This window comes from Nipponia nippon, unplaced genomic scaffold (genome assembly GCF_047370975.1).
Source record: "Nipponia nippon isolate SJK-2023a ecotype South Korea unplaced genomic scaffold, ASM4737097v1 scaffold_38, whole genome shotgun sequence".
Lineage (NCBI taxonomy): Eukaryota > Metazoa > Chordata > Aves > Pelecaniformes > Threskiornithidae > Nipponia > Nipponia nippon.
Window position 1 is genome coordinate 1,580,469 of NW_028262356.1, and position 24,345 is coordinate 1,604,813.

At 51.2% G+C, this 24,345-nt stretch overlaps 2 protein-coding genes across 14 annotated transcripts in view; one reads left to right on the forward strand and one right to left on the reverse strand.

Annotated features, from left to right (window-relative positions):
• Positions 1–532: 532 nt before the first annotated feature.
• On the forward strand, positions 533–16,367 carry LOC104022634 (uncharacterized). 5 transcript variants are annotated; one of them, XM_087773072.1, is made up of 16 exons: positions 533–658; positions 761–820; positions 2,713–2,810; positions 3,475–3,510; positions 3,984–4,013; positions 5,046–5,144; positions 5,781–5,804; positions 9,451–9,471; positions 10,361–10,381; positions 11,029–11,049; positions 12,254–12,274; positions 13,487–13,507; positions 14,379–14,399; positions 14,947–14,967; positions 15,576–15,602; positions 16,256–16,367. In XM_087773072.1, the coding sequence occupies exons 2-15, from the start codon at positions 792–794 to the stop codon at positions 15,596–15,598; spliced, it is 486 nt and encodes a 161-aa protein (XP_087629198.1). In that variant the 5' UTR covers positions 533–658; positions 761–791; the 3' UTR covers positions 15,599–15,602; positions 16,256–16,367. The 5 variants fall into 5 exon arrangements, with proteins under 5 accessions (XP_087629198.1, XP_087629200.1, XP_087629201.1 ...); XM_087773073.1 differs by having other exon boundaries at positions 535–658; positions 764–820; XM_087773074.1 differs by lacking the exon at positions 5,781–5,804.
• The window catches only part of LOC104022633 (uncharacterized), a 32,317-nt gene continuing 22,894 nt past the window's right edge, over positions 14,923–24,345 (reverse strand). For 6 of the 9 annotated variants that reach the window (XM_087773068.1, XM_087773067.1, XM_087773065.1 and 3 more), the window contains 3 exons: positions 23,921–23,989; positions 22,652–22,678; positions 20,557–21,334 (listed from right to left, as the gene is read on the reverse strand). In XM_087773068.1, the coding sequence (XP_087629194.1) occupies positions 20,748–21,334; positions 22,652–22,678; positions 23,921–23,989 (683 nt within the window). In that variant the 3' untranslated portion in view covers positions 20,557–20,747. Of the gene's footprint in view, positions 14,952–20,556; positions 21,335–21,861; positions 22,679–23,920; positions 23,990–24,345 lie in introns of those variants that run through there. The other 3 variants (XR_015707925.1, XM_087773070.1, XM_087773069.1) reach the window with 3 other exon arrangements.

Here is a 24,345-nt window from a genome sequence, read left to right on the forward strand (position 1 = left end):
GCTGCTGTTTTACTAGTGACCCTTTACATCGGAACCTGCCTTTCCTCGCTAATGGTTGGGCCCAGCTAGGCAGGTACATCCCACTTCCCCAGAGGCTGGGCACTGATGCTATATAACACGCTGAACTAATCTTCGAATGGCAACGCTTACGTTTTTAAATTATTCTTTCTTAATGAGCCATGGCTTCGTGATGGTTGTGAAGAAGAGGAGGTGAAAAATGGAGGTTGCTGCTACTCCTTCTATTTCCCTGTGAAATCGTGCTGCAAGAAGAAACAGCTCAGCACAACGAGCTATACCACTCCTCTTTCCTTCCCAGAAACCTGCACGGCTGTCCAAAACCAGTTCCACTCACAAAACATGGCTTCACGGGAAAAACACCTTCTCCTTCCCTTCACTGCCTCTCTTCACTTTAGTGACCTTCATCTGTGCACCTCCCTGGCCTCAGGACCAATTAAAAAACAGATGAGGTCAAAAATTAACCATTATGACTATGGGATCAAAGAGCTTGCTTTCACCGGCACTCCAAGGGCAGGTCTCCTCTCTGCAGTGCTCCCTCTCGCCGGGACTGCCAGCCCCTTCTCCTCCTTCCATCCCTTTCTCCTCCTTCCATCCCTCTGTGACTCTCTTGCCTTCCTGAGCAGGAGGAACAGCAGCCTGGGTGAGTTTTGCCGTGATGCTCCCTCCCTTCTTTCCCGCTTACAACTCAGTGATTTCAGCAAAGTCTGCAACTGCTCCATGCTTGCTTTCTCTTTTACTGTAGCAGAGAAGTGAAACGTCGCACTCTCAGCAAGATGCAGAGGAAGCAACAGCATTTTATAAGGTAGGAGAACTTGCCTTGTTCTAGTTTAGCCCGCTTATTCGTTAGCGTATACAGCTCTGTGGAGCTGAGAAGTTTTCCTGCAGTTTTGGTTAGCGTACCTGCGCAACGTCGCTTGTGAACCACGCGCTCAGTGTAGCTATGCGTTAGTGGAGCAAGTGTCCAGGTTGAGCAAGCAGCCAAACGAAGCTTGCTTGCTTGAAAGCACCCCTTGGAATATTAGACAAATGGCGGGCCCATGGTAGCCACCTGGCCTAGAGACAGTGCAATACAAAATGCACTGAGAAAAAGGTTATAGGGAGCAGGAGAAGCAGCAAAGAACTTCAGGATCTGCCTGGCGTCCCTGTTTCATTTAACTGTCCCAGTTATCAGCGAAAGCATTCACAGTTCCTTCCACTGTGCTCCGAGATCCTGTCACGCTAGTGTCAAATAAACCTTTGTGACAAGTTTGCAGGGAATTAGGCTTGCTATACCCAAGTTCCAAGAGAGGAAAACAATAGAAAAAAAAAGGATTCTTCCCAAGGCCATTTTCAGTTCTGTTTGGCCACTCGGTAAATGCTGGCAGCAATAATGATGTGGTGCCGAGGAGGGCCACATCACACAGTCCCTTCATGCCAGCTCTCATCCCAACCCTCCCTGCAGCTTCAGTGGAGCAATCCAACCCCCAGCAGGAGGCAGCGAGCACCAGCAACCATTACCAACCATGCATCCGTGCCGTAAGCTAGGATAGGAAGCTGACTGGGGGAGACGAAACTGCTCAGGGCTGGGCCCAGCTGCCTGAAATGGCTGCCCGCAACGTCCTTGACCACCTGTGGTGGGGCAAAGGAGAGGGGTGGAGACCAGAGGCTGCCCCATTGGACCTGCTGCGTTGCTCTGAAGCGGCACTCCAGGTCCCTCTCGGGGATGCAGCTGTAATGGCTTCAAAGAATTGTGGCCGACACCAAGCACTTCGCCTTTTACTTGTCTCTGTATCAAAGATGAGGAAGCACTGGAAAGGACAATTATTTTGGTAGCATCAGTGAACCTGCTGGGCAAGGAGAATCTCTCTTCCAGCCCAATTTTTCCATGCGCTCTTGCCATAAGCATGTTTATTCTGCCTGGTTTACTCTGACAGCTTGCACTGACTGCAAATCACAAATCCATGGACCTTTCCTTACATGGATTTCTTTTTTTTGGCTGCCTTGCTCCACAGCAAATAAAATGCAGCATGAGGGCCTCGCTGTGGTGGTGACAAGGCAAGTCTCTCAAGAGGAGAAACGAGTGACAAAGGGAAGGGAGGGCAGACTACAGAAGCCTGCAGAAGCCTCAAACCAAATACTGCCTTAACGGTGACCTTTTTGTAAAAATCAGAAGTGCTGTTGAAAGCAGTGCAGGTGAAGCAGCAGGAGGTAGTGTCAGAGTTATCTCTGCCAGCAGCAGCTAGCCAAATGCTACCTTAACATTGGCCAGTTTATGAACCTGTAGTGTACGGTGTGACAGCTACGTCTGCCAGCAGCTGCGTGGCATCCTTTGGCAGGTAGTACTCTTAAGTAGCGAAGGACCAGGTCACACACTCTGCATCTTTATTAGTACCAAGATTGATTTTACTAATGCTACTCGGAATAATACCACTTGAGATGTCAGGAACAGTCTTGTTATGAATATATAGGGGCAGCAACTAAGAATTGTATTGTCAGCAACTTGATTGCTCAGAGTATACTTTTAGTCAAGGCCTAAGGTACACAGAAGACATGAGAAGCCTCCTGTGCTGCACAGCTGATCATCTGGGCACAGCTTCCCTTTAATGTGACACGGGATGACAAGGAACACAATGTTTAAAGGAGAGAGGAGAGATGTGGTACTTGGCTTCATTGAGGACTTTGTTCTACCACCTTTCTCTGTCTCTTACACTGCAGCACATCAGAAACTACAACTACCTGGCTCCGGAAAGGAAGAACAGGAATATTTTGTTCCCTCATCCTTTTCCCATTTTCTGTGTTCCTTTTTTCATCAGGTAAGAAATCCTCTTTCAAGTGGGCCCCCGACGTTTTCAGGCAAAAGAGACACAATACCTTTATGTCACCCAAAGAAGTAGCAGATGGTCTAACAGAGCCATCCGATCAGTGCTCGGCCACTTGTACAACAAACCTAGGGGGAATCCACAAAGCCCTGTGAGAACAGGGGAGCGATGTGACCTGGGGGCAGTCAGGTAATGGCTGCTGGGACCTCAGTGCAGGCTGCCTTGCCTTTCCTCTCTGTGAGCATGCCTGCCGAGGAAGGAGAGGAACACATCTGAGCAGACAGGCATTCTGGGGGAGGCAGGGTAAATGCTGTCCACACCATAAGGAAGAGAAGGAAGACCTGGGATTTGCCACTTCCCTTGTTGCTCAAACCAGCAAGGGTCTGCCTGCTTCTTTGCTCATGTACTTCCCTAGGTGAAGTGGTGGGATGTGGAGGGATGGGAAAGGCAAATGTTGGGCTTGCAGGCTAGCTGTCATCTTTCCTACTCCTCAACTTTCCATGGGGACATGAGCGTTTAGCAGGAAGGCTGCTGTGAAAGGAGCAATCCTGGCTCTGAACCAGGCACACGGCTAAACTTTCTGGTGCTCAGGGAGCTCTTTTCTCCTACCTGCAAGTAAAGAAGGAAAATGTTCTAACAAGCAATGCTTTTGTTAAAGGGGTAACAGGACAGTTGAGCAACATGGATAAACAAGGTAAGAGACAAAACCTACTTTGAAGAGTAACTGGCACGGTTTTCCAGGCCTCCTACTGCTTATGAGGTGCCTTCTATCACCTTATCACTTAGTTACTTCACTCCCCCACCATGGCGAAACTCCCCATTCAGAAGAGTTATGGACATGGCACAGACCCAAGGGAAGGGTCTGGTAGGCTGAGGGATGGTTTTCCATTGGAAGCCAGGGTTGGCGGTTTCTGTCAGTTTTCTTAGGATGTCCCTTGCTCGTGTTTGGGCACATATCCTGGTGTCTTACCACCTCTGTATGAGTTCAGAATGGGCTGTAGGCTTGGGATCCCCATGGTCAGTGCCAGGACTCAGCTGCTTCCTCCCCTCCCTGATGAAGTCTGAGGGGAAGGCAGTGGCAGAGCATAAGTGATGTCAGGCCCTAATGACCAAGTGGCACATCTGTGAATACTGTTTCCCCTCACTCATCTTCCTCTTCTTTTATAGCTTCAGAAGTTACCTGCAACTGTTCCCAAGGTAAACCCATGCTTAATGTTTATTTGTCATGGCTGGCTCACCATGCTAGCAGGCCAGGTCCTGCTTGGGGAGGGAGATAAAGGGTGAGCTCTTGCTTGATCCACCCGTCGCAGAGGTCCCTCCTGTACCTTGGGCAGATCATTGTCTCTTAGCACGGCATCGCTGGATGCTGCAGAGAGTCTAGACAGGCTGAAAGGAGGCTCCCAGGGCACCGAAGAAAGGTTAGGCTTGGGATTCTCTGGTGGAGGATTGGCTCAGCCTTTGAGTGAGCACTGTGCTGTGACTTGGCCTTGTTGTGCTTTCCTTTGTCCCACTCTTTTCCTGCCTCCCTTGATGTGTGTGACTCTGCTGGGGAAGCTGGGGGATGTAGGATGGGGGGTAAACTCCTCAATGAGGGGTCAAGCAGCCAACTTTGTCCACTTTCCAGGAAACCCTGCAGCTGCTGGGTGAAATGTTGTCCCTGGCACTGTGAGTCTAGAGCCTACCTCTGCAACTACGTCCCCTTTCCAGCACGTGGCCATACTGCTCCACTGCACTCAAGCGCATATATATATGTGTGTGTGTGTGTGTGTGTGTATACATTTCTTTAAATATACACTTTAAAATTGTACCCTAGATCACTGGGCAGAGAAGCTTGCCAACCCAAGTCTACTTTTGGCACTCTCAGAGTATCTCTGCTTCCCCACTGAAGAGGCTGATCACAAATCCCTCATCTCCCTCACTTCTAAGTCCTTTTTCTTCTTCAGAAAACTTCACATGAAAGATGCTTTCCACTGCTATGTTCTCTGCATTCATCTTAGAAACTAAAACAAAGCTCATAAGATTGTTCTTCCCTTGATCTGTGTCATTTTCTGAATCAGAAATACTGTACATGCCTGTAGTATCCTGATACACGGGGTCCACTGGGACAAAGACAGCAATTCATTAGCACATTCCAAGAAAGAAGCTCTGTTAAGCCACCTAAGAGATTGCATGGTCCACTTAATTCTACTTCCACGAAATATTAAATACAGTTCTTTTAAAAAAATGCAGGTTGGTCTCCGGCATTAATTTTACTAACAGTTCTGGCAGTCTCAAGCCTCATCTTGAACTTGGCACTACTCTGGAGTTATCGTAAACAAAAACAGAAAGGTAAGATATTAGTGGAATCCTCTTGTATTTCTGAGTACCTTCCTATCAAACAAGAATTCAGTGATTAACCATAGTCAGCTAGGCCCATGCCCTCAAGCATCAAAGCCATCCATGGCAGACATGACAAAGGACGGACAGGAGCCCCGTGCCCTTCGGGAACATGAGCTAGAGGCAAAGTGCAATACCTGAGGGTCTATATGAGTAAGAGGAACCCGTGATAGGAGCCAGACGATGGGCTCTGACTCCTCTGCTGTGTAACGCATCCTCCATCACACTCTTGTGTACATTGCTTCCTCTCTGACACATCTCAGCAATGTTTGGGAAAGCCCCAGTTTGGTTTGATTGGCTACATTACAAAACACCTTCACTTTTGGTTTTGTACCAGAGAAGACACAAGCTTGGCATAAATTCCCTCCAGCGCCCAGCCCCAAGTCTATGCTGTAAACAGCAAACTTTTCTTCTGAATTTAAAGGACTTCCGTGCTTTGACATGCATAATCCTTTTCAGTCATTTAGCCCATAGCCTGCAGCAACAACTAGACAATCCTCAGGTTGCTAACACTTAGGCTTTTGTGAGTACAGCCTCAGAAAAGGGAGTTATCCTGTCTGATCTGTTCTGCTTTGTTCTCCCTTCCAGATCCATACGGACGTATGGAAGAAGGTAACAGATGCTAAACAAATATTCAAAACATTTAATATAACATGTTAAAGAAATAAAAGGCAAAGGTTGACATGTAAAACTTACTGCTTTTGCAGGTCAAACTTCTGCTGCAGGTAGAAAGGAAAAAAAATATTTGAAATTTTTAAACTTAGATGGCACTGAGCTTGAGATGGGAAAGATGCCACTCTCTTGTTCCCCAGTGCTCTGCTGGACATTTTTGCATGGCCAGAGTCGGTGTGAAACTACTTGGCTCTCACGCAGTCCTTCCTCAAGGATGGTGCTTCTCAAGCAGCAGAAGCACTCCAGCTGAACCCCATTAGTTCCCAGCTTACGTGTATGTCATGTGTCTTCATCCACCATCCTGCCATTGACTTGGGCCCTCTCGGCAGGAGAACCACGAGGGATGAGGGGGGTCAGGCCAGATAGTGCACACAGGCATAAATCTGTAGGCATCAGGAAGTAATGGCCACGTGGACACTGCAATAGCAGGTATGGGGGAGGGAGCTGTATGGGTGCCCAGAGCCCATCTAGGTGCAGGCTGCGATTGAGAAGACTCTGCTGCGCCACGTAAGTTGGCCGAGTTCCTCCTAGGTGGTAGCTAAGCATACTTATTTTCAAATTAAAGTCACAACAACCCATACTTTCAAATGCCTTTTATTTTGCAGGGCACCCCTTGTTAGGTGAAGGTAAATGCTCGTTTCTGCTTACAAAACACCACTCCATAAGGGCCTTCAAATATGTGGCGGATATCTGTAAGGAGCTATCACCCTCCCCCAACTGAGAGTGCCTTGTTTCCCTTCTTTTTTTCTGGGAGCACAGGGCATTTGTTTATGCAAAGGAGATATTTTAAGGTCATTGGTAGGAGTTACTGAAACTGGGGTAAATAGGTGAAGTGATAGCTGGAAGACATGCTGAATGAGAATCTTTGGGCAGAAGGACATCTCCTTAAGACTCCCCAAGACTTCATTCAGACATGCTTTGAGTACTATCAGAACATGGCAAGTATTACCCTGTTAGTCCCCCAAAGCGGTGGGTAGCCTCACCCCTCCCAAGCTGCATTCCTGGCAATTCCTCCCTGTTAAAGAACTTGCCACATGACCTTCCACATCCACATTCCTTTCCTGTCCAACTCCCCAGAGCATTGCAGCAAGGTGAGGCAAAGACATAAACTAAGAGAAGTGAAAACAAGAAGTAGGCTTCATTTGTTGACCCTCTTCTTTGAGATCTCTTCAACACAGGTGAGTGTCCATGGCAGCTACAATTGCATTGCTGCTGGTCACCTGCACCAAGAAGGTTTCCAAAGGAAGGACTCAGTGGCCTCAACAGTAACTACAGGAAATACCGGTGGGGTGGAGGAATATTCATTCCAGCGTGGACAGAAGTCAACTTCGGAGAGGTCATTAAAATCCAGCTGGGTGGCCTTGGCAGGTTTTCTTTGTTCTGCTGCGAGGCACCAACACCCTCAAGGTGTCCAGGGGCAGGGCTTGGCCTCAGCACACACTTGCACTAGGCCATGAATGCACTCAGCTTCTCGGGAGGATCCCAACTGCAGCAAACACCTTCCCTGGGGCTTCATGCAATGCATCCTCCACTGGCTCTAACTGCCTTTCTCCTCTCCTCTGCAGGACGACTTGAAGAGAAGATGGGTGAGTGGTGCCTGGCGTGTGGGAGGCTGCTTGTCCCTCGAGTGCAGGGTGGGAATGGGGAGCGCTCTTGAGTCCCTGGGCCCAGCCCTCCTCCCTACCAGACAGACACACAGCCTGCTGCTGGCCTCCCTCTCTGCCCCTTCACTTCCATCCCCCACCTGGCACCACTGCTCTGGCACAGCGGCTTCTACAGGAAAGCACAGGGGGAAGTCATGGGCTTTGCTAAGGGGTCCAGTCCTTCAAAGCTGGAGTCCAACCTTGCCAAGGGGAACGTTCCCCATAAGTCTAGCCTCACCCTCCCCAGCTCCATTTCATGGCAATGTCTCCCTGCTACAGAGCCTGCCCCCACCTCCCCATGCTTCTCACCATCCTCTTGGGCAATGCCCTTCCTGCAGCTACAGGCTCCTTGGAGATGGTTCCCTCCATCTCCTCTTGGCCACACGGAAGGAGCCCGTGGCATCACCTGGCAGGCCAGGCACAGCAGGACCTCCACCCTCCCGCACAGCTGGGGAGCTCTCCCCTAAAGCCTCTCCACCTTCTCCCTACCTCTTGTGAACTTGGCAGCCCACAGCTGAGTACTCCATGCCAGGTGTGCTCTTCCCAGCCTCTCTCCATGCATCAGTTGGCCATGCTTCTAGAAGCTCATGCAGCATCTTGCCTTGCAGCTACTGAGAGCCCTTGGTTGCCTCTTCTCCTGCAGAGCCTCTGGGCTCTGTGCTGGGCCCATGCCACCACGTCCCCATTCCTGCAGATCCCTTTCCCCCAGTAACCATGAACTCAGGCAAAGGCAAGGCAGACCCAGCCAAGTGCCCACATCAGGAGCCCAGGTGGGGTCTGAGCCCAGAAATCTCTCTTTGCTAACTGCCTTTCCCCTTCCCTTTGCAGCCCAGGTGCAAGAGGAGAACGGTAAGTGCTCTCTGCTGTGTGGGGTGCTGCCGTTCAAGAGGCAGAGGCTCCTTTACACAGGGGACGTGCTGGTGTGTGGTGGAAGAATTGTCTCTCCGTGTGGGCCATGAGCGGGGTGTCTTGGGCAGCAGGTGCCCATGTCCAGGCAAGCAAGGTGTGCTCTTCCCAGCCTCTCCCCATGCATCAGTTGGCCATGCTTCTAGAACCTCATGCAGCATCTTGCCTTGCAGCTGCTGAGAGCCCTTGGTTGCCTCTTCTCCTGCAGAGCCTCTGGGCTTTGTGTTGGGCCCATGCCACTGCTTACCCAGTCCTGCAGATCCCTTTCCCCCAGTAACCATGATCTCAGGCAAAGGCAAGACAGACCCAGCCATGCGCCCGCATCAGGAGCCCAGGTGGGGTCTGAGCCCAGAAATCTCTCTTTGCTAACTGCCTTTCCCCTTCCCTTTGTAGCCCAGGTGCAAGAGGAGAACGGTAAGTGCTCTCTGCTGTGTGGGGTGGTGCCCTTTAAGAGGCAGAGGCTCCCTCCAAGAGTGACATGGTGGTGTGTGATGGAAGAAGGGTCTCTCCGTGCAGGCTACGAGGGCAGTGTCCTTGTGGTCCCTGCAGCAGGTACCCATGTCCAGGCAAGCCAGCTGAGGCCTTCAGGTGTGGTTGGAATCTGAGAAAAGGGCCTTGCCCTTGAAAGAAGCTCATGTGGGAAGGAGGGAAGGGGGAAAGCGTTCCAAAGAGAGTTAGGGAAGGAAGGAAGGAAGGAAGGAAGGAAGGAAGGAAGGAAGGAAGGAAGGAAGGAAGGAAGGAAGGAAGGAAATAACGGTGGGGTGGAGGAATATTCATTCCAGCGTGGACAGAAGTCAACTTCGGAGAGGTGATTAAAATCCAGCTGGGTGGCCTTGGCAGGTTTTCTTTGTTCTGCTGCGAGGCACCAACACCCTCAAGGTGTCCAGGGGCAGGGCTTGGCCTCAGCACACACTTGCACTAGGCCATGAATGCACTCAGCTTCTCGGGAGGATCCCAACTGCAGCAAACACCTTCCCTGGGGCTTCATGCAATGCATCCTCCACTGGCTCTAACTGCCTTTCTCCTCTCCTCTGCAGGACAACTTGAAGAGAAGATGGGTGAGTGGTGCCTGGCGTGTGGGAGGCTGCTTGTCCCTCGAGTGCAGGGTGGGAATGGGGAGCGCTCTTGAGTCCCTGGGCCCAGCCCTCCTCCCTACCAGACAGACACACAGCCTGCTGCTGGCCTCCCTCTCTGCCCCTTCACCTCCATCCCCCACCTGGCACCACTGCTCTGGCACAGCGGCTTCTACAGGAAAGCACAGGGGGAAGTCATGGGCTTTGCTAAGGGGTCCCGTCCTTCAAAGTGGGAGTCCACCATTGCCAAGGGGAACGTTCCCCATAAGTCTAGCCTCACCCTCCCCAGCTCCATTTCATGGCAATGTCTCCCTGCTACAGAGCCTGCCCCCACCTCCCCATGCTTCTCACCATCCTCTTGGGCAATGCCCTTCCTGCAGCTACAGGCTCCTTGGAGATGGTTCCCTCCATCTCCTCTTGGCCACACGGAAGGAGCCCATGGCATCACCTGGCAGGCCAGGCACAGCAGGACCTCCACCCTCCCACACAGCTGGGGAGCTCTCCCCTAAAGCCTCTCCACCTTCTCCCTACCTCTTGTGAACTTGGCAGCCCACAGCTGAGTACTCCATGCCAGGTGTGCTCTTCCCAGCCTCTCTCCATGCATCAGTTGGCCATGCTTCTAGAAGCTCATGCAGCATCTTGCCTTGCAGCTGCTGAGAGCCCTTGGTTGCCTCTTCTCCTGCAGAGCCTCTGGGCTCTGTGCTGGGCCCATGCCACCACGTCCCCATTCCTGCAGATCCCTTTCCCCCCCCAAGTAACCATGAACTCAGGCAAAGGCAAGACAGACCCAGCCATGCGCCCACATCAGGAGGCCAGGTGGGGTCTGAGCCCAGAAATCTCTCTTTGCTAACTGCCTTTCCCCTTCCCTTTGCAGCCCAGGTGCAAGAGGAGAACGGTAAGTGCTCTCTGCTGTGTGGGGTTTTGCTGTTCTGGAGGGCTCCTTCCAAGAGGGACGTGCTGGTGTCTTTGGGATAAGGATGTCTCCATGCAGGCCACAATCGCGGTGTCCTTGTGGTCCCTGCAGCAGGTGCCCATGTCCAGGCAAGGCAGCTGAGGCCTTGAGCTGTGCTGGAATCTGAGGAAAGGGCTTGCCCTTGAAAGAAGGTCATGTGGGAAGAACGAAATAGGCAGAGAATGCCAAAGAGAGGGAGGGAATGAGAGAAGGAAGGAAGGAAAGAAGTCAGGAAGGGAGGCAGGCAGGCAGGCAGGCAGGAAGGTAGGAAGGAAGGAAGGAAGGAAGGAAGGAAGGAAGGAAACACCAGTATGGTGTAGGAATATGGTTTTCATTGTGGATAGAAGTCACCTTGTGAGAGGTCATTAAAATCCAGCTGGGTGGCCTTGGCAGGTTTTCTTTGTTCTGCTGCGAGGCACCAACACCCTCAAGGTGTCCAGGGGCAGGGCTTGGCCTCAGCACACACTTGCACTAGGCCATGAATGCACTCAGCTTCTCGGGAGGATCCCAACTGCAGCAAACACCTTCCCTGGGGCTTCATGCAATGCATCCTCCACTGGCTCTAACTGCCTTTCTCCTCTCCTTTGCAGGACAACTTGAAGAGAAGATAGGTGAGTGGTGCCTGGCGTGTGGGAGGCTGCTTGTCCCTCGAGTGCAGGGTGGGAATGGGGAGCGCTCTGAGTCCCTGGGCCAAGCCCTCCTCCCTGCCAGACAGACACACAGCCTGCTGCTGGCCTCCCTCTCTGCCCCTTCACCTCCTTCCCCCACCTGGCACCACTGCTCTGGCGTGGTGGCTTCTACAGGAAAGCACAGGGGGAAGTCATGGGCTTTGCTAAGGGGTCCAGTCCTTCAAAGCTGGAGTCCAACCTTGCCAAGGGGAACGTTCCCCATAAGTCTAGCCTCACCCTCCCCAGCTCCATTTCATGGCAATGTCTCCCTGCTACAGAGCCTGCCCCCACCTCCCCATGCTTCTCACCATCCTCTTGGGCAATGCCCTTCCTGCAGCTACAGGCTCCTTGGAGATGGTTCCCTCCATCTCCTCTTGGCCACACGGAAGGAGCCCGTGGCATCACCTGGCAGGCCAGGCACAGCAGGACCTCCACCCTCCCGCACAGCTGGGGAGCTCTCCCCTAAAGCCTCTCCACCTTCTCCCTACCTCTTGTGAACTTGGCAGCCCACAGCTGAGTACTCCATGCCAGGTGTGCTCTTCCCAGCCTCTCTCCATGCATCAGTTGGCCATGCTTCTAGAAGCTCATGCAGCATCTTGCCTTGCAGCTGCTGAGAGCCCTTGGTTGCCTCTTCTCCTGCAGAGCCTCTGGGCTCTGTGCTGGGCTGCAAAGGCTCCTTCCTACAGGGACGTGCTTGTATCTGAGGGACAAGGGAATGCCAAAGAATGCGATGGAAGGGGAGAAGGAAGGAAGGAAGGAAGGAAGGAAGGAAGGAAGGAAGGAAGGAAGGAAGGAAGGAAGGAAGGAAGGAAGGAAGGAAGGAAGGAAGGAAGGAAGGAAGGAAGGAAGGAAGGAAGGAAATACCAGTATGGTGTAGGAATATAGTTTTCATTCTGGATAGAAGTCACCTTGTGAGAGGTCATTAAAATGCAGCTGGGTGGCCTTGGCAGGTTTTCTTTGTTCTGCTGCGAGGCACCAACACCCTCAAGGTGTCCAGGGGCAGGGCTTGGCCTCAGCACACACTTGCACTAGGCCATGAATGCACTCAGCTTCTCGGGAGGATCCCAACTGCAGCAAACACCTTCCCTGGGGCTTCATGCAATGCATCCTCCACTGGCTCTAACTGCCTTTCTCCTCTCCTTTGCAGGACGACTTGAGGAGAAGATGGGTGAGTGGTGCCTGGCGTGTGGGCGGCTGCTTGTCCCTCGAGTGCAGGGTGGGAATGGGGAGCGCTCTGAGTCCCTGGGCCCAGCCCTCCTCCCTACCAGACAGACACACAGCCTGCTGCTGGCCTCCCTCTCTGCCCCTTCACTTCCATCCCCCACCTGGCACCACTGCTCTGGCACAGCGGCTTCTACAGGAAAGCACAGGGGGAAGTCATGGGCTTTGCTAAGGGGTCCAGTCCTTCAAAGCTGGAGTCCAACCTTGCCAAGGGGAACGTTCCCCATAAGTCTAGCCTCACCCTCCCCAGCTCCATTTCATGGCAATGTCTCCCTGCTACAGAGCCTGCCCCCACCTCCCCATGCTTCTCACCATCCTCTTGGGCAATGCCCTTCCTGCAGCTACAGGCTCCTTGGAGATGGTTCCCTCCATCTCCTCTTGGCCACACGGAAGGAGCCCGTGGCATCACCTGGCAGGCCAGGCACAGCAGGACCTCCACCCTCCCGCACAGCTGGGGAGCTCTCCCCTAAAGCCTCTCCACCTTCTCCCTACCTCTTGTGAACTTGGCAGCCCACAGCTGAGTACTCCATGCCAGGTGTGCTCTTCCCAGCCTCTCTCCATGCATCAGTTGGCCATGCTTCTAGAAGCTCATGCAGCATCTTGCCTTGCAGCTGCTGAGAGCCCTTGGTTGCCTCTTCTCCTGCAGAGCCTCTGGGCTCTGTGCTGGGCTGCAAAGGCTCCTTCCTACAGGGACGTGCTTGTATCTGAGGGACAAGGGAATGCCAAAGAATGCGATGGAAGGGGAGAAGGAAGGAAGGAAGGAAGGAAGGAAGGAAGGAAGGAAGGAAGGAAGGAAGGAAGGAAGGAAGGAAGGAAGGAAGGAAGGAAGGAAGGAAGGAAGGAAGGAAGGAAGGAAGGAAGGAAGGAAGGAAATACCAGTATGGTGTAGGAATATAGTTTTCATTCTGGATAGAAGTCACCTTGTGAGAGGTCATTAAAATGCAGCTGGGTGGCCTTGGCAGGTTTTCTTTGTTCTGCTGCGAGGCACCAACACCCTCAAGGTGTCCAGGGGCAGGGCTTGGCCTCAGCACACACTTGCACTAGGCCATGAATGCACTCAGCTTCTCGGGAGGATCCCAACTGCAGCAAACACCTTCCCTGGGGCTTCATGCAATGCATCCTCCACTGGCTCTAACTGCCTTTCTCCTCTCCTTTGCAGGACGACTTGAGGAGAAGATGGGTGAGTGGTGCCTGGCGTGTGGGCGGCTGCTTGTCCCTCGAGTGCAGGGTGGGAATGGGGAGCGCTCTGAGTCCCTGGGCCCAGCCCTCCTCCCTACCAGACAGACACACAGCCTGCTGCTGGCCTCCCTCTCTGCCCCTTCACTTCCATCCCCCACCTGGCACCACTGCTCTGGCACAGCGGCTTCTACAGGAAAGCACAGGGGGAAGTCATGGGCTTTGCTAAGTGGTCCAGTCCTTCAAAGCTGGAGTCCAACCTTGCCAAGGGGAACGTTCCCCATAAGTCTAGCCTCACCCTCCCCAGCTCCATTTCATGGCAATGTCTCCCTGCTACAGAGCCTGCCCCCACCTCCCCATGCTTCTCACCATCCTCTTGGGCAATGCCCTTCTTGCAGCTACAGGCTCCTTGGAGATGGTTCCCTCCATCTCCTCTTGGCCACACGGAAGGAGCCCGTGGCATCACCTGGCAGGCCAGGCACAGCAGGACCTCCACCCTCCCGCACAGCTGGGGAGCTCTCCCCTAAAGCCTCTCCACCTTCTCCCTACCTCTTGTGAACTTGGCAGCCCACAGCTGAGTACTCCATGCCAGGTGTGCTCTTCCCAGCCTCTCTCCATGCATCAGTTGGCCATGCTTCTAGAAGCTCATGCAGCATCTTGCCTTGCAGCTGCTGAGAGCCCTTGGTTGCCTCTTCTCCTGCAGCGCCTCTGGGCTCTGTGCTGGGCCCATGCCACTGCTTACCCAGTCCTGCAGATCCCTTTCCCCCAGTAACCATGATCTCAGGCAAAGTCAAAGGTGCCCACATCAGGAGCCCAGGTGGGGTCTGAGCCCAGAAATCTCTCTTTGCTAACTGCCTTTCCCCTTCCCTTTGTAGCTCAAGTGGAAGAGGAGATAGGTAAGTGGTCTCTGCTGTCTGGGGTGTTGTCGTTCCAGAGGGCTCCTTCCAAGAGGGACGTGCTGGTGTCTTTGGGATAAGGATGTCTCCATGCAGGCCACAAGCGTGGTGTCCTTGGGGTCCCTGCAGCAGGTGCCCATGTCCAGACAAGCCAGCTGAGGCCTTGAGCTGTGCTGGAATCTGAGGAAAGGGCTTGCCCTTGAAAGAAGGTCATGTGGGAAGGAGGGCCGGGGGAGGAAATGCCAAAGAGAGGAAGGGAAGGAGAGAAGGAAGGAAGGAATGAAATACCGGTGGGACTGAGGAATATAGTTTTCATTGTGGACAGGAATCTCCTTGTCAGAAGTCATTAAAGTCGAGGTGGGTGGCCTTGGCAAGTTGCCTTTGTTCTGATGCAACTTATCAGCACCTACAAGGCTTGCCATGAGGTAGCTTTTGGGGAGGATCCGTTTTTTCAAGAGAGAGGAGAAGAGAATCCTTGCTTTTCAAGGGCTTCTTCTGTAAATATTTATGCTTCTGTGCTTGATTACTCTTCTGTTTGTCATTACAGACCAACTGGTGAGAGAAAAGAGTAAGTGACATGTCGTCTCCAGTGCTCCTTACGAAACAGACACTGCTGAGACGTCCTTTGAAAACCTGCCCAGCTCAGCAAACTGCTCTCACCTCAGTCACTTTTCTTGGGAAACAGCGTGTAATGCTAAGGAATACCTTTGTATGGGAGAGGGAATTAGGCCAAAGGGTGGCACGGGCTAAATCCTGGACTCCAAGACTTATAGGAATGGGATTATGAAGCAGTTTTACAATGAGGTATTGTCAAGTGTCTGGAAGGCACCAGGGTTTTCCCTTCCATGACAGCTGCGAGAGACCTCTCCAGACACGAGGTCTTTGGCCTTTTTACCAGGCCACTCTCTTTCCTACCAGGGACCACGTCCTCTTTCCTTTCTGTATTCACAGTGTGTTTAAACTCTTTCTGTGAGACCAATCACTGGAGTGGCCCACTGGCTTTTCCTCTTTGGAGGATGAGATGGGCTTGTGATGTGCTTTCTGACCTGTAGAAAAGACATGCTACTGCAGGAGAGCATGCTTATCTGTCAGCATCGCAGACTGTGTGTGAGCTCGCGGGACCCATGGTCTCCCTGTTAAATCCACGCAATGTCTCCTTTGTTCATTTTCCTACAGAATTTCTGCAGACACGACGATAGAAAGGTAAGAAAAGAAGCCATGCTGAATCCCATCTCTTGGAGCCTGCACGCGGCTCTGGAAAACACATTCCTCCTTCACAAGGAATGGCTCAGATGACTTCTTAACAGCAAGAATTGTTTCTTAAGCATTCTCTTATTCATTTGCTGCCCAAGAAACTTCACAAGTCAGTGTATTTGTGAATATACAACACAACCTGGTGTATTTGTGTCATACAGTCTTGGTCAATGGAATTTCTCCCCATACTCTCATGCAAGTGGATTCTGTGATTCTGGTTTTGCCCAAAGAGGAGGTGTGTTCCAAGCCATGGTTCTTCTCCTCTGGTCACCTCTACAGAGTTGCCACAATGAAGGCAGAGGCTTGTCATCTCCCTACATTCCTTCCTGAAGCTACATGACATCTTCAGGAGAGTGTCTTTGAGTTGCTTTGCATTTGGTGCGTGCCAACCACTCTCTCAGCATGCCGCAGATGAGAGACAAGGGACTTGGGAGATTTGGGACAGCAGAAGCTAGAGGTATCCTGGGAAAGGGGCTGCCTAGGATGCATCAGAGCGGAGAACAAGGGATGGCGAGGGAACCAATGGGAGGGGACACGTAACAGAAAGTTTCACAGCTGCAGCCTTTATGCTTTTTACTACTCAAGTGACTTGATCGTTGCAGTTGATGTCACCCTGGACGCTGACACGGCTCACCCCAGACTGGAAATCTCTGACGATGGGAAGAGTGTGAAAGACACTGGCACCATCAGAAAGGTGCCCAGCAAGGAGAAGAGATTTGATTCCCACACTTTTGTGCTGGCAAAGGAAGGATACACATCTGGGAGACACTACTGGGAAGTAGATGTTGGCAAGAGAAGAAGCTGGGCCTTGGGTATTGCCCGGGAATCTGTGACTCGCAAAGGGACAGTGACTCTGTCCCCTAAGAATGGCTTCTGGGTCATAGGGTTTGCCAATGGGCGAGAGTATTGGGCCCACACAGAGCCTTGGACCTGTTTGAGCGTGAGTGGGAAGCTGCCAATGATTGGGATCTTCCTGGACATCTCAGCCAAGCAGCTGTCATTTTACAACATCCAGAAGAAAACAGCTCTGTACACTTTCACCTTGGGAGGTGACAGCAGTCAGGAAGGGAAGTTTTTTCCTTTCTTCTCAACAGGTCCTGCTGCTGCAAAGCCTGACACTGAGCCTCTAAGGGTAGTGCAGGGGTTTGCTGATGATGAGTGAACGGATGAATTGAGAATGCATGGTTACTATCTGACTGAAACAGAGCCTGAGATCACACTGCACCCTTGTCAGACCCCTGGTTTGTGCCACCAAATCAAAGTTGAACAGCTCTTTCATGTAAGAAGCTTCCACCATTGCTTGCTAATCCTTCCGTGAGCCAGTCAAGAAGGAGAAGACCTAGACTTCAGGCCACTAGTCACTGGGTAGAGAGGACCTTCGGTTCTTCTCAGCACTCACCAAAAGGAATAGATCCTCAACCCAGGAAGCGAAAACAATTGTGGGGTTTGCGTACAGAAGCTCACATCAGGTGTCAACGTGAGCATGAACGGATTTTCTGTGCCAGTCACTGAAGATCTCGGTAAACATTCATGATGTCTTTGTGCAAAAGTGGATCGCTAGTCTAGGATGGGAAAGCTTTCTGATGAGCTTAAACCACACTTCCCAAGAATACCGCCCACTTCCGTTTCTAGATGGTCACCACTCATCACAGGTCCTTCTCCGTCAGCTGGAAGAAGCAGGTGCCTCCTGGAGGCAACATGCCTGACTTGTCATCACTTAATCTTCCAGTCAGGATCAAAGACAAGGCGACAGACATGGGTATGATGGCAAGCAAGGAACCAAAGACGTCTGCAATGAGGACGCTGGGAAGCATTGGATGACAAGTTCTGGTAAACCTCATAACTGTCAAGGAAAGGTAATTTGATTGGAAAGGCTTCTGCAGGTAGTAACAAACAATTTAATTTTTGATTCAAGGTAGTTGCAGCCTGAGGGATTCCCTGGCTAGCTAAGGATGGCATTAGAGTTGGACTTAACGGTCTACGCTTGGACTCGATGATCTTAAGGGTCTTTTCCAACCTAAATGAGTCTATGATTCTGTGCTTCTATAAGCAGATGGGAAGTTAGAGTGCAGAGACATTAGACCAACTATCATGTCTTGCTCTTCTTTCAGATTTTGCTACTGTACAAATCCAACTAAAATCCTTTTGGCATGTAATTCCTGTAGCCAGGATTTTAAGTAGAAATAAATATGGCTTTTTTTCTTCTTTCATGGATTTCTCTACCTTTTTTTTATTATTATTATTTTTTTAAGTGTATGAAGGACTCAGGTTTACTGTAACTCTTGTGCAGATGAGAAAGAGGAGCAGTGGCCAACTGCACGGACCTCAGTAAACCTCCCCAGAGTGCAGGTTCTGGTGGGTCAGAGTTTCCATCCCCGTAGCCCATACACTCAGGCATAACTGTACCAGGAATATGTGGGAGCCACCAGGATGAGTGCAGTCTGCACAGTGTCTTTGCAGGGCCAGTTTGAAGCCAGTTCATCTAAAATGGTACTGGAGACCAGTGTGTAAGTCAACATGTTTATGTTACCTCACTTAAAGATGAAGGTGATTAGTGGCTCTAGAGATTCCCACCAGTATCTGAAACATCTGCATGAGGCTGGCAGGTGTGGCACACAGACTGTTTGGAATTGATGGCGAGCTTTGTGCAACGGACCCCTACTCTAAAATCGAGTTGTCTCAGTCTGTGCGCTGAATCCCACCCTGAGATTTAAAGGCAGGCTCTTCCGAGCTCAGGAGAGAAGTGACTTTCTTGAAACCAAGTGACACAGACAAACAAAGGCCTTGGTGTAAGAGTGTAAGGTGTCTTCCCAGTTTTCACAGAAATATTTCCTGCACACGTTTCACAAAACTCCGTTGTGAACAGGATTTGACTCTTTCTATGCATGGTAAAAATGCAACTGATGTCTAAACAAGGATATCAAAGGAATCTTTCAGTATCGTCCAAAAGCAAACGAGGTGTCTTGACCACGTGTGCTGGGTCTGGCTGGCAGGGAGCTCATTTTCTTCCTAGAAGCCCATATGGTGCTGTGCTTTGCACCTGGGGTTGAGGCTGTATTGATAACACACCAGTGCCTTGGCCATTGCTGAGCACTGGCTGCACAGCCTTGAGGTTTCTCTCACCCTCTCCCTCCCCGTCCCCCCAGCAAATAGGTCAGGTGAGGGCAAGAAGCTGGGAGGGCACACAACCCGGGCAGCTGACCTGAACTAACCAAAGGGATATTCCGCCCCATATGAAGTCGTGCTCAGCAATAAAAGCTCAGGGAAAGGAGGAAGGGGGAACTTTCAGGGATATTACCTTTGCCTTCCCAAGTAACCGTGACCATGTGCTGAGAACCTGCTTGCCAGGAAGGGGCTGGGCATCTGCCTGCCGATGGGAAGTGGTGAATGAATTCCTTATTTTGCTTTGCTCACACATAGAGCTTTGCTTCCCTGATTAAGCTGCTTTTATCTTGATCCACATGTTTTCTTTCCCTTTTTCCCTTCTGATTCTCTCCTGCATCCTGCTGGGGGAGGGGATGAACGGGTGACAGTGTAGGTGCTTAGCTGCCGGCTGGGGCCAAGCCAACACACCATGCAAATAGCTGTGCATTGATTCAGTTACATGACAGAGAGACTTAAATGGCCCACAATATTCTAGTGACAAACAACTTCTGTGAATTTTATAACATCTCTAAGAAAAATAAAGAAACGAAACCCTTTTATTTCAGCAGCAATTCATGACTTAAATGTAAAGCCCAGTTTGAGATACCGAATTAACTGATACTCAGGAAAATGCTAGTAAAAAAGTGCTAGTGGAAAAAAAGCCTGATGTGGGGTGGATGAGCAGGCAGGGTCCTCGACTGAAACACCCCAGAGGATCCCGATCAGTGGCACAAAGTCTGCTTGGAGACCGGTGACCAGGGGTGTAGCCCAGGGGTCAATACTGCATCCTGCCCTGTTCAGCATCTTCATTAATGATCTCAATGATGGGGCAGAGTGCACCCTCCGCAAGTTTGCAGCTAACACCAAACTGGGAGGTGTAGCTGATACACCATGGTCATGGATGGTCATGCTGCCATCCAGAGGGACCTCAACGGGCTGGAAAAATGGGCTGACAGGAACCTCGTGTAGTTCAGCAAGGAGTAGTGCAAAGTCCTGCCCTGGGGAGGAACAACTCCGGGCACCAGCAGACGCTGGGGGCCACCCAGCTGCAAAGCGGCTTGGCAGAAAGAGACCTTGGGGTCCTGGTGGACACCAAGTTGAACAAGACACAGCAATGTGCCCCTGCCACAAAGAGGGCTAATGGTATCCTCGGTTGCATTAGGAGGGGTGTTGCCGGCAGGTGGAGGGAGGTGATCCTTCCCCTCTCCTCAGCACTGGAGAGGCCACACCTGCAGTTCTGGGCTCCTCGGTACATGAACATACAGGAGAGAGTCCAGGGAAGGGCCACACAGGTGATGAAGGGATTGGAGCATCTCTCCCAGGAGGCAAGGCTGAGAGAGGGGGGACCGTTCAGCCTAGAGAAGAGAAGGCTTGCGGGGGCTCTTATCGATGTATATCAGTTCCCGAAGGGAGGGTGCAAAGAGGACAGAGCCAGGCTCTTGCCAGTGGTGCCGGTGACAGGACAGGAGGCAATGGGCCCAAAGTGAAACACAGGAGGTTCCCCCTGAACATCAGGAAACACTTTATTACTGTGAGGGTGACCAAGCACTGGTACAAGTTGCCCAGAGGGGCTTTGGAGCCTCTGTCCTTGGAGATATTCAAAAGCCATCTAGGTTGACCCTGGCTGGCTGCCAGGTGCCTACCAAGCCACTCTGTCACTCTCCTTCCTCAACAAAACCCAAACCCAAAGAATATCAGGAAAAAGATAGTAAGTTTTCAGGAAAAGTCACCTTCCATAGGAAGTGTTTATTCCATATGACCATGAAAGAACATTTGTTTTTCTTGAGCACCTAAAATTTCCCTCCAAAGCTTTTTCATTCTGATGCATAGTTAAAAAAAATTCAGAGCTGGCCACTAAGGTAGATCCCTCCTCTCCTTGCTTAGCTTTGTTCAGGAGACACACACTAGGCAGCAGCCCAACAACACCTCAGTCTGATCCCTGGCTGTACATTATAGACCTTCACGATGTGGAGTGAACTCTTCATCATCAGCAAACCCCTGCACTACCCTTAGAGGCTCAGTGTCAGGCTTTGCAGCAGCAGGACCTGTTGAGAAGAAGGGAATGAATTTCCCTCCCTGGCTGCTGCCATCAGAAATGGTAAAAGTGTACAGAGCTGTTTTCTTCTGGACGTTGTAAAATGACAGCTGCTTGGCTGAGATGTCCAGGAAGATCCCAATCATTGGCAGCTTCCCACTCACGCTCAAACAGGTCCAAGGCTCTGTGTGGGCCCAATACTCTCGCCCATTGGCAAACCCTATGACCCAGAAGCCATTCTTAGGGGACAGAGTCACTGTCCCTTTGCGAGTCACAGATTCCCGGGCAATACCCAAGGCCCAGCTTCTTCTCTTGCCAACATCTACTTCCCAGTAGTGTCTCCCAGATGTGTATCCTTCCTTTGCCAGCACAAAAATGTGGGAATCAAATCTCTTCTCCTTGCTGGGCACCTTTCTGATGGTGCCAGTGTCTTTCACACTCTTCCCATCGTCAGAGATTTCCAGTCTGGGGTGAGCCGTGTCAGCATCCAGGGTGACATCAACTGCAATAATCAAGTCATACCATAGGGAGCAGAAAATACAAGGTCTGCTTTTCTGAGGCTTTCTCTTCTGTGTCCTCATCCCTCTCTTAGATCTCCTTCCTACATCTCCATACTCTGGTGCACTAGGCAGCATCTTGCCTCAGGGGACCTCTAGCTTCTCCCCTCCCATACCTCTCATGTCCCTCCATGCCCATCCTTGGGCTGCTGACCAAGACAGCAGTCAGCCTGCATGGATCAAATGCAAGGCACTTGTCCAATGTTTCTGTGACTCCTGCATTCAGCACCAAGGAGGAGGGTTGGGTTGCTGAACACCACTTCCCTCCATCTTTGAATTGCTGTGGGGATGGCCTGAGGAAAAGGACCGGGAATTGACCATACGGCTTCTCTTCGGGCAACAGCAGAATCACAATTGAATTTGCAAGACTATTGAGACAAAATCATAATGGCCAAAGAAAGTTCTGTATGACAGAAACAGAGGAGGAAGCTGGTGAGATGAGTGCTCAACCCTGCAGGCAGCAGAAACCCACCTGGAAATCAATGCAGGCACTCACTGGTCAGCAATAAATACTAAAATATAGATCCAAAGTTTTCAGTAGTTGTGATTAAAAACTCATGTACGGGAAGAGAGCCTATTAGGAATGATGGTGGAGGAAGTGCAAGTGTTGCCTGTAGTGGATATAAGCATAATGTATATGGAAATGTAGGTACATCAGCTGGAATTAGGTTTGGGTGTCATGATTAAGTCCTTACCAGACACTGAGGGTGATTTCCAAACTTTAAGTAGTTTCTGCTCAATAAATAGGAGAACACCAGTCTAGGGTACTTCTCCCGTATAGATGAGAATGGAAGAGTGATCTTCAATGCCAGAATCATAAGGAAAGATTTCTTTCCTCAGTTTACTCAGCTCATCAGTGTATGTGATGAACAATTGACAGGACTCTAGCAAGGTGCAATGTCATGAACTAAGGTCCTCTAGCTCAACTCAGATTTAAAGAATTAAAAGAAAGTTGCACCTCTGGTGGAGCAAGATCAGCTCAAGACACTTTTCCTGAAATGCCAATGAGGGCAAAAGCAGGAGTGGCAGAGAGGGGCTGAAGTGGCTAATGCAAACTGGCCATCCCTGCTCCCCACAGCTGAAATGGCTCCTGTCAAGCATACGCAGGGTCTTTGGCAGCACACGACAAAGAAAAAAGTTATCCAACAATCCTTCCTCTGAGCGTGTTGTTCTCCAAACAGCTCTCTGAGTGGGTTGGATCTGTTTTCCAGAGCTACATTCAGACTGTGGGTACTCACATCCATCATCTCCCTTATGCTTACCTTTGTAGCGCTGCATTTTGAAAAGTTCTGTGGGAAAAAGAAACAAGCAGGCAAGAAGTGGATTTGTCAAGGCATGCTGGTCTCCAGTGTCCTAAGACACAGCCCACGCTTGCTGACCAAACAGACTATGTTCTTCTGTAGCAACAGGCTTGTTCTACAAGTTGGAAAACACATCCAAAGGCCCCGTGCCACCCTTGAAAGAGAGCAAGGCCTGAAGCCACTGTGGTGCTTGCTCTTTTAGCAGCAAAGACTCTGACCAGCCCTGAAATCTAGGCAGGAATTCTTGAGGAGAAAAAAGAAGACGTCGTGCTGCTGGCAGGGGAGAAGGGATAGGGAACAAGGGAGATGAATTCCTCCGAAAGAGGCCTCTCTGGTTTGCCATAAAATGGGAGGAGTTCTAGCTGCAGAGCTCTTCACTGGACCCATCTGCATGTAGGGATGCACCTTCCTCACCAGCAGCCCAGCCACTGCCTGAGCGTCTCCTAGCGGCAACTGGATCTTCCCCAGTGCAACACTTCTCCTACAGTGCCTTAAAATCTGTTCATTGTCCATTATCATTTCTGGCTTATGATTCTTCTCGTGTGCCCTAGTAAGCAGTGGAGGGGGATCCAAACACAGTTTTCCATCTGCCCTAGGTGACGCTGAGGCCACCCCCACCCACCACACTCCCATATGCCCCCACCACACACACAGATGCTGTTATCTTAACTAGTTCTATTCTCATTTCGTCAGTCTGCAAGAGAAAACAGTAAATCAGTGTGTGTGATGGTTTTGCTTCCCAGGCATGGGGCACATGGCTCCAACTTGCTCCCTCTGAAGTCAGTGGAGGACTAAAAGCTGCTGTGAGACGAGCTCAGCCTCTCATTCCTTTTCAGATGGGAAAGAGAGGCCAGAGGAATGGCCAGACCATGGACTAAAAGGGAAATCCCCTCTCACAGAGAAGAACCTTCCAGGAAAGAAAGGCTACTTTCCAGCACCAGTTATCGCTGGGGTCAGTTGGCAGGCACTCACGCATTCAGACTCCAATCACTTCTACACTCCCTTGCGATCCTACAAGTCTGCAAGGGGGTCCTGGGGTCCTCTGAGGAGAGGGAAAGCAATACTACATCACACCTGACAATGCCTGCAGGTTCTCCAAAGATCCCTTCAGAGGGGCAGTGCTTTGAGAAAGTTTCAGGAGGGAAGACTTGGTGTCAGTCAGTTCCTCCAGAGCTGGGGTTGCAGAGTGGGCCAATTCCTTTTGGCTCTGTAAGACAGCCAGTTACTCACTCAGACTCCTCTCCACGTTCTCCTGCATGGATTCCAGGGCCCTTGTGGTATTTGCCTCCACTGTCCTTCCTGTGAAGAAAGACCGCTGTCACTGGGACACTGACGTTGCCTCCCCTGAGGTGAAGCCTTGTCCCTCTAACGGCACGGGGCCTTTCCTCTAGAAAGGACCAAGAAGACGCTGTTCTTCTTTCACTGCCAAGGGGGACCCAGCCCCAGAGCATAGTAGAGCATGAACGGTGCGGTTCCTGACCTGTTTTTTTCCAGGAAAGGGGCACTGTTCAGGCTGAGATGGGGTTGGCAGGACAGAAGCCACACCAGGACTGACTGGGCACTCAGGAGCAAGTGGAAGGGGAGCAGGGCTTGCCCAAGGCCTGAGCCCAACCTTCCTCCCTTAAGCGCTCCCTCTGGGACTTTGCCACTCTCCT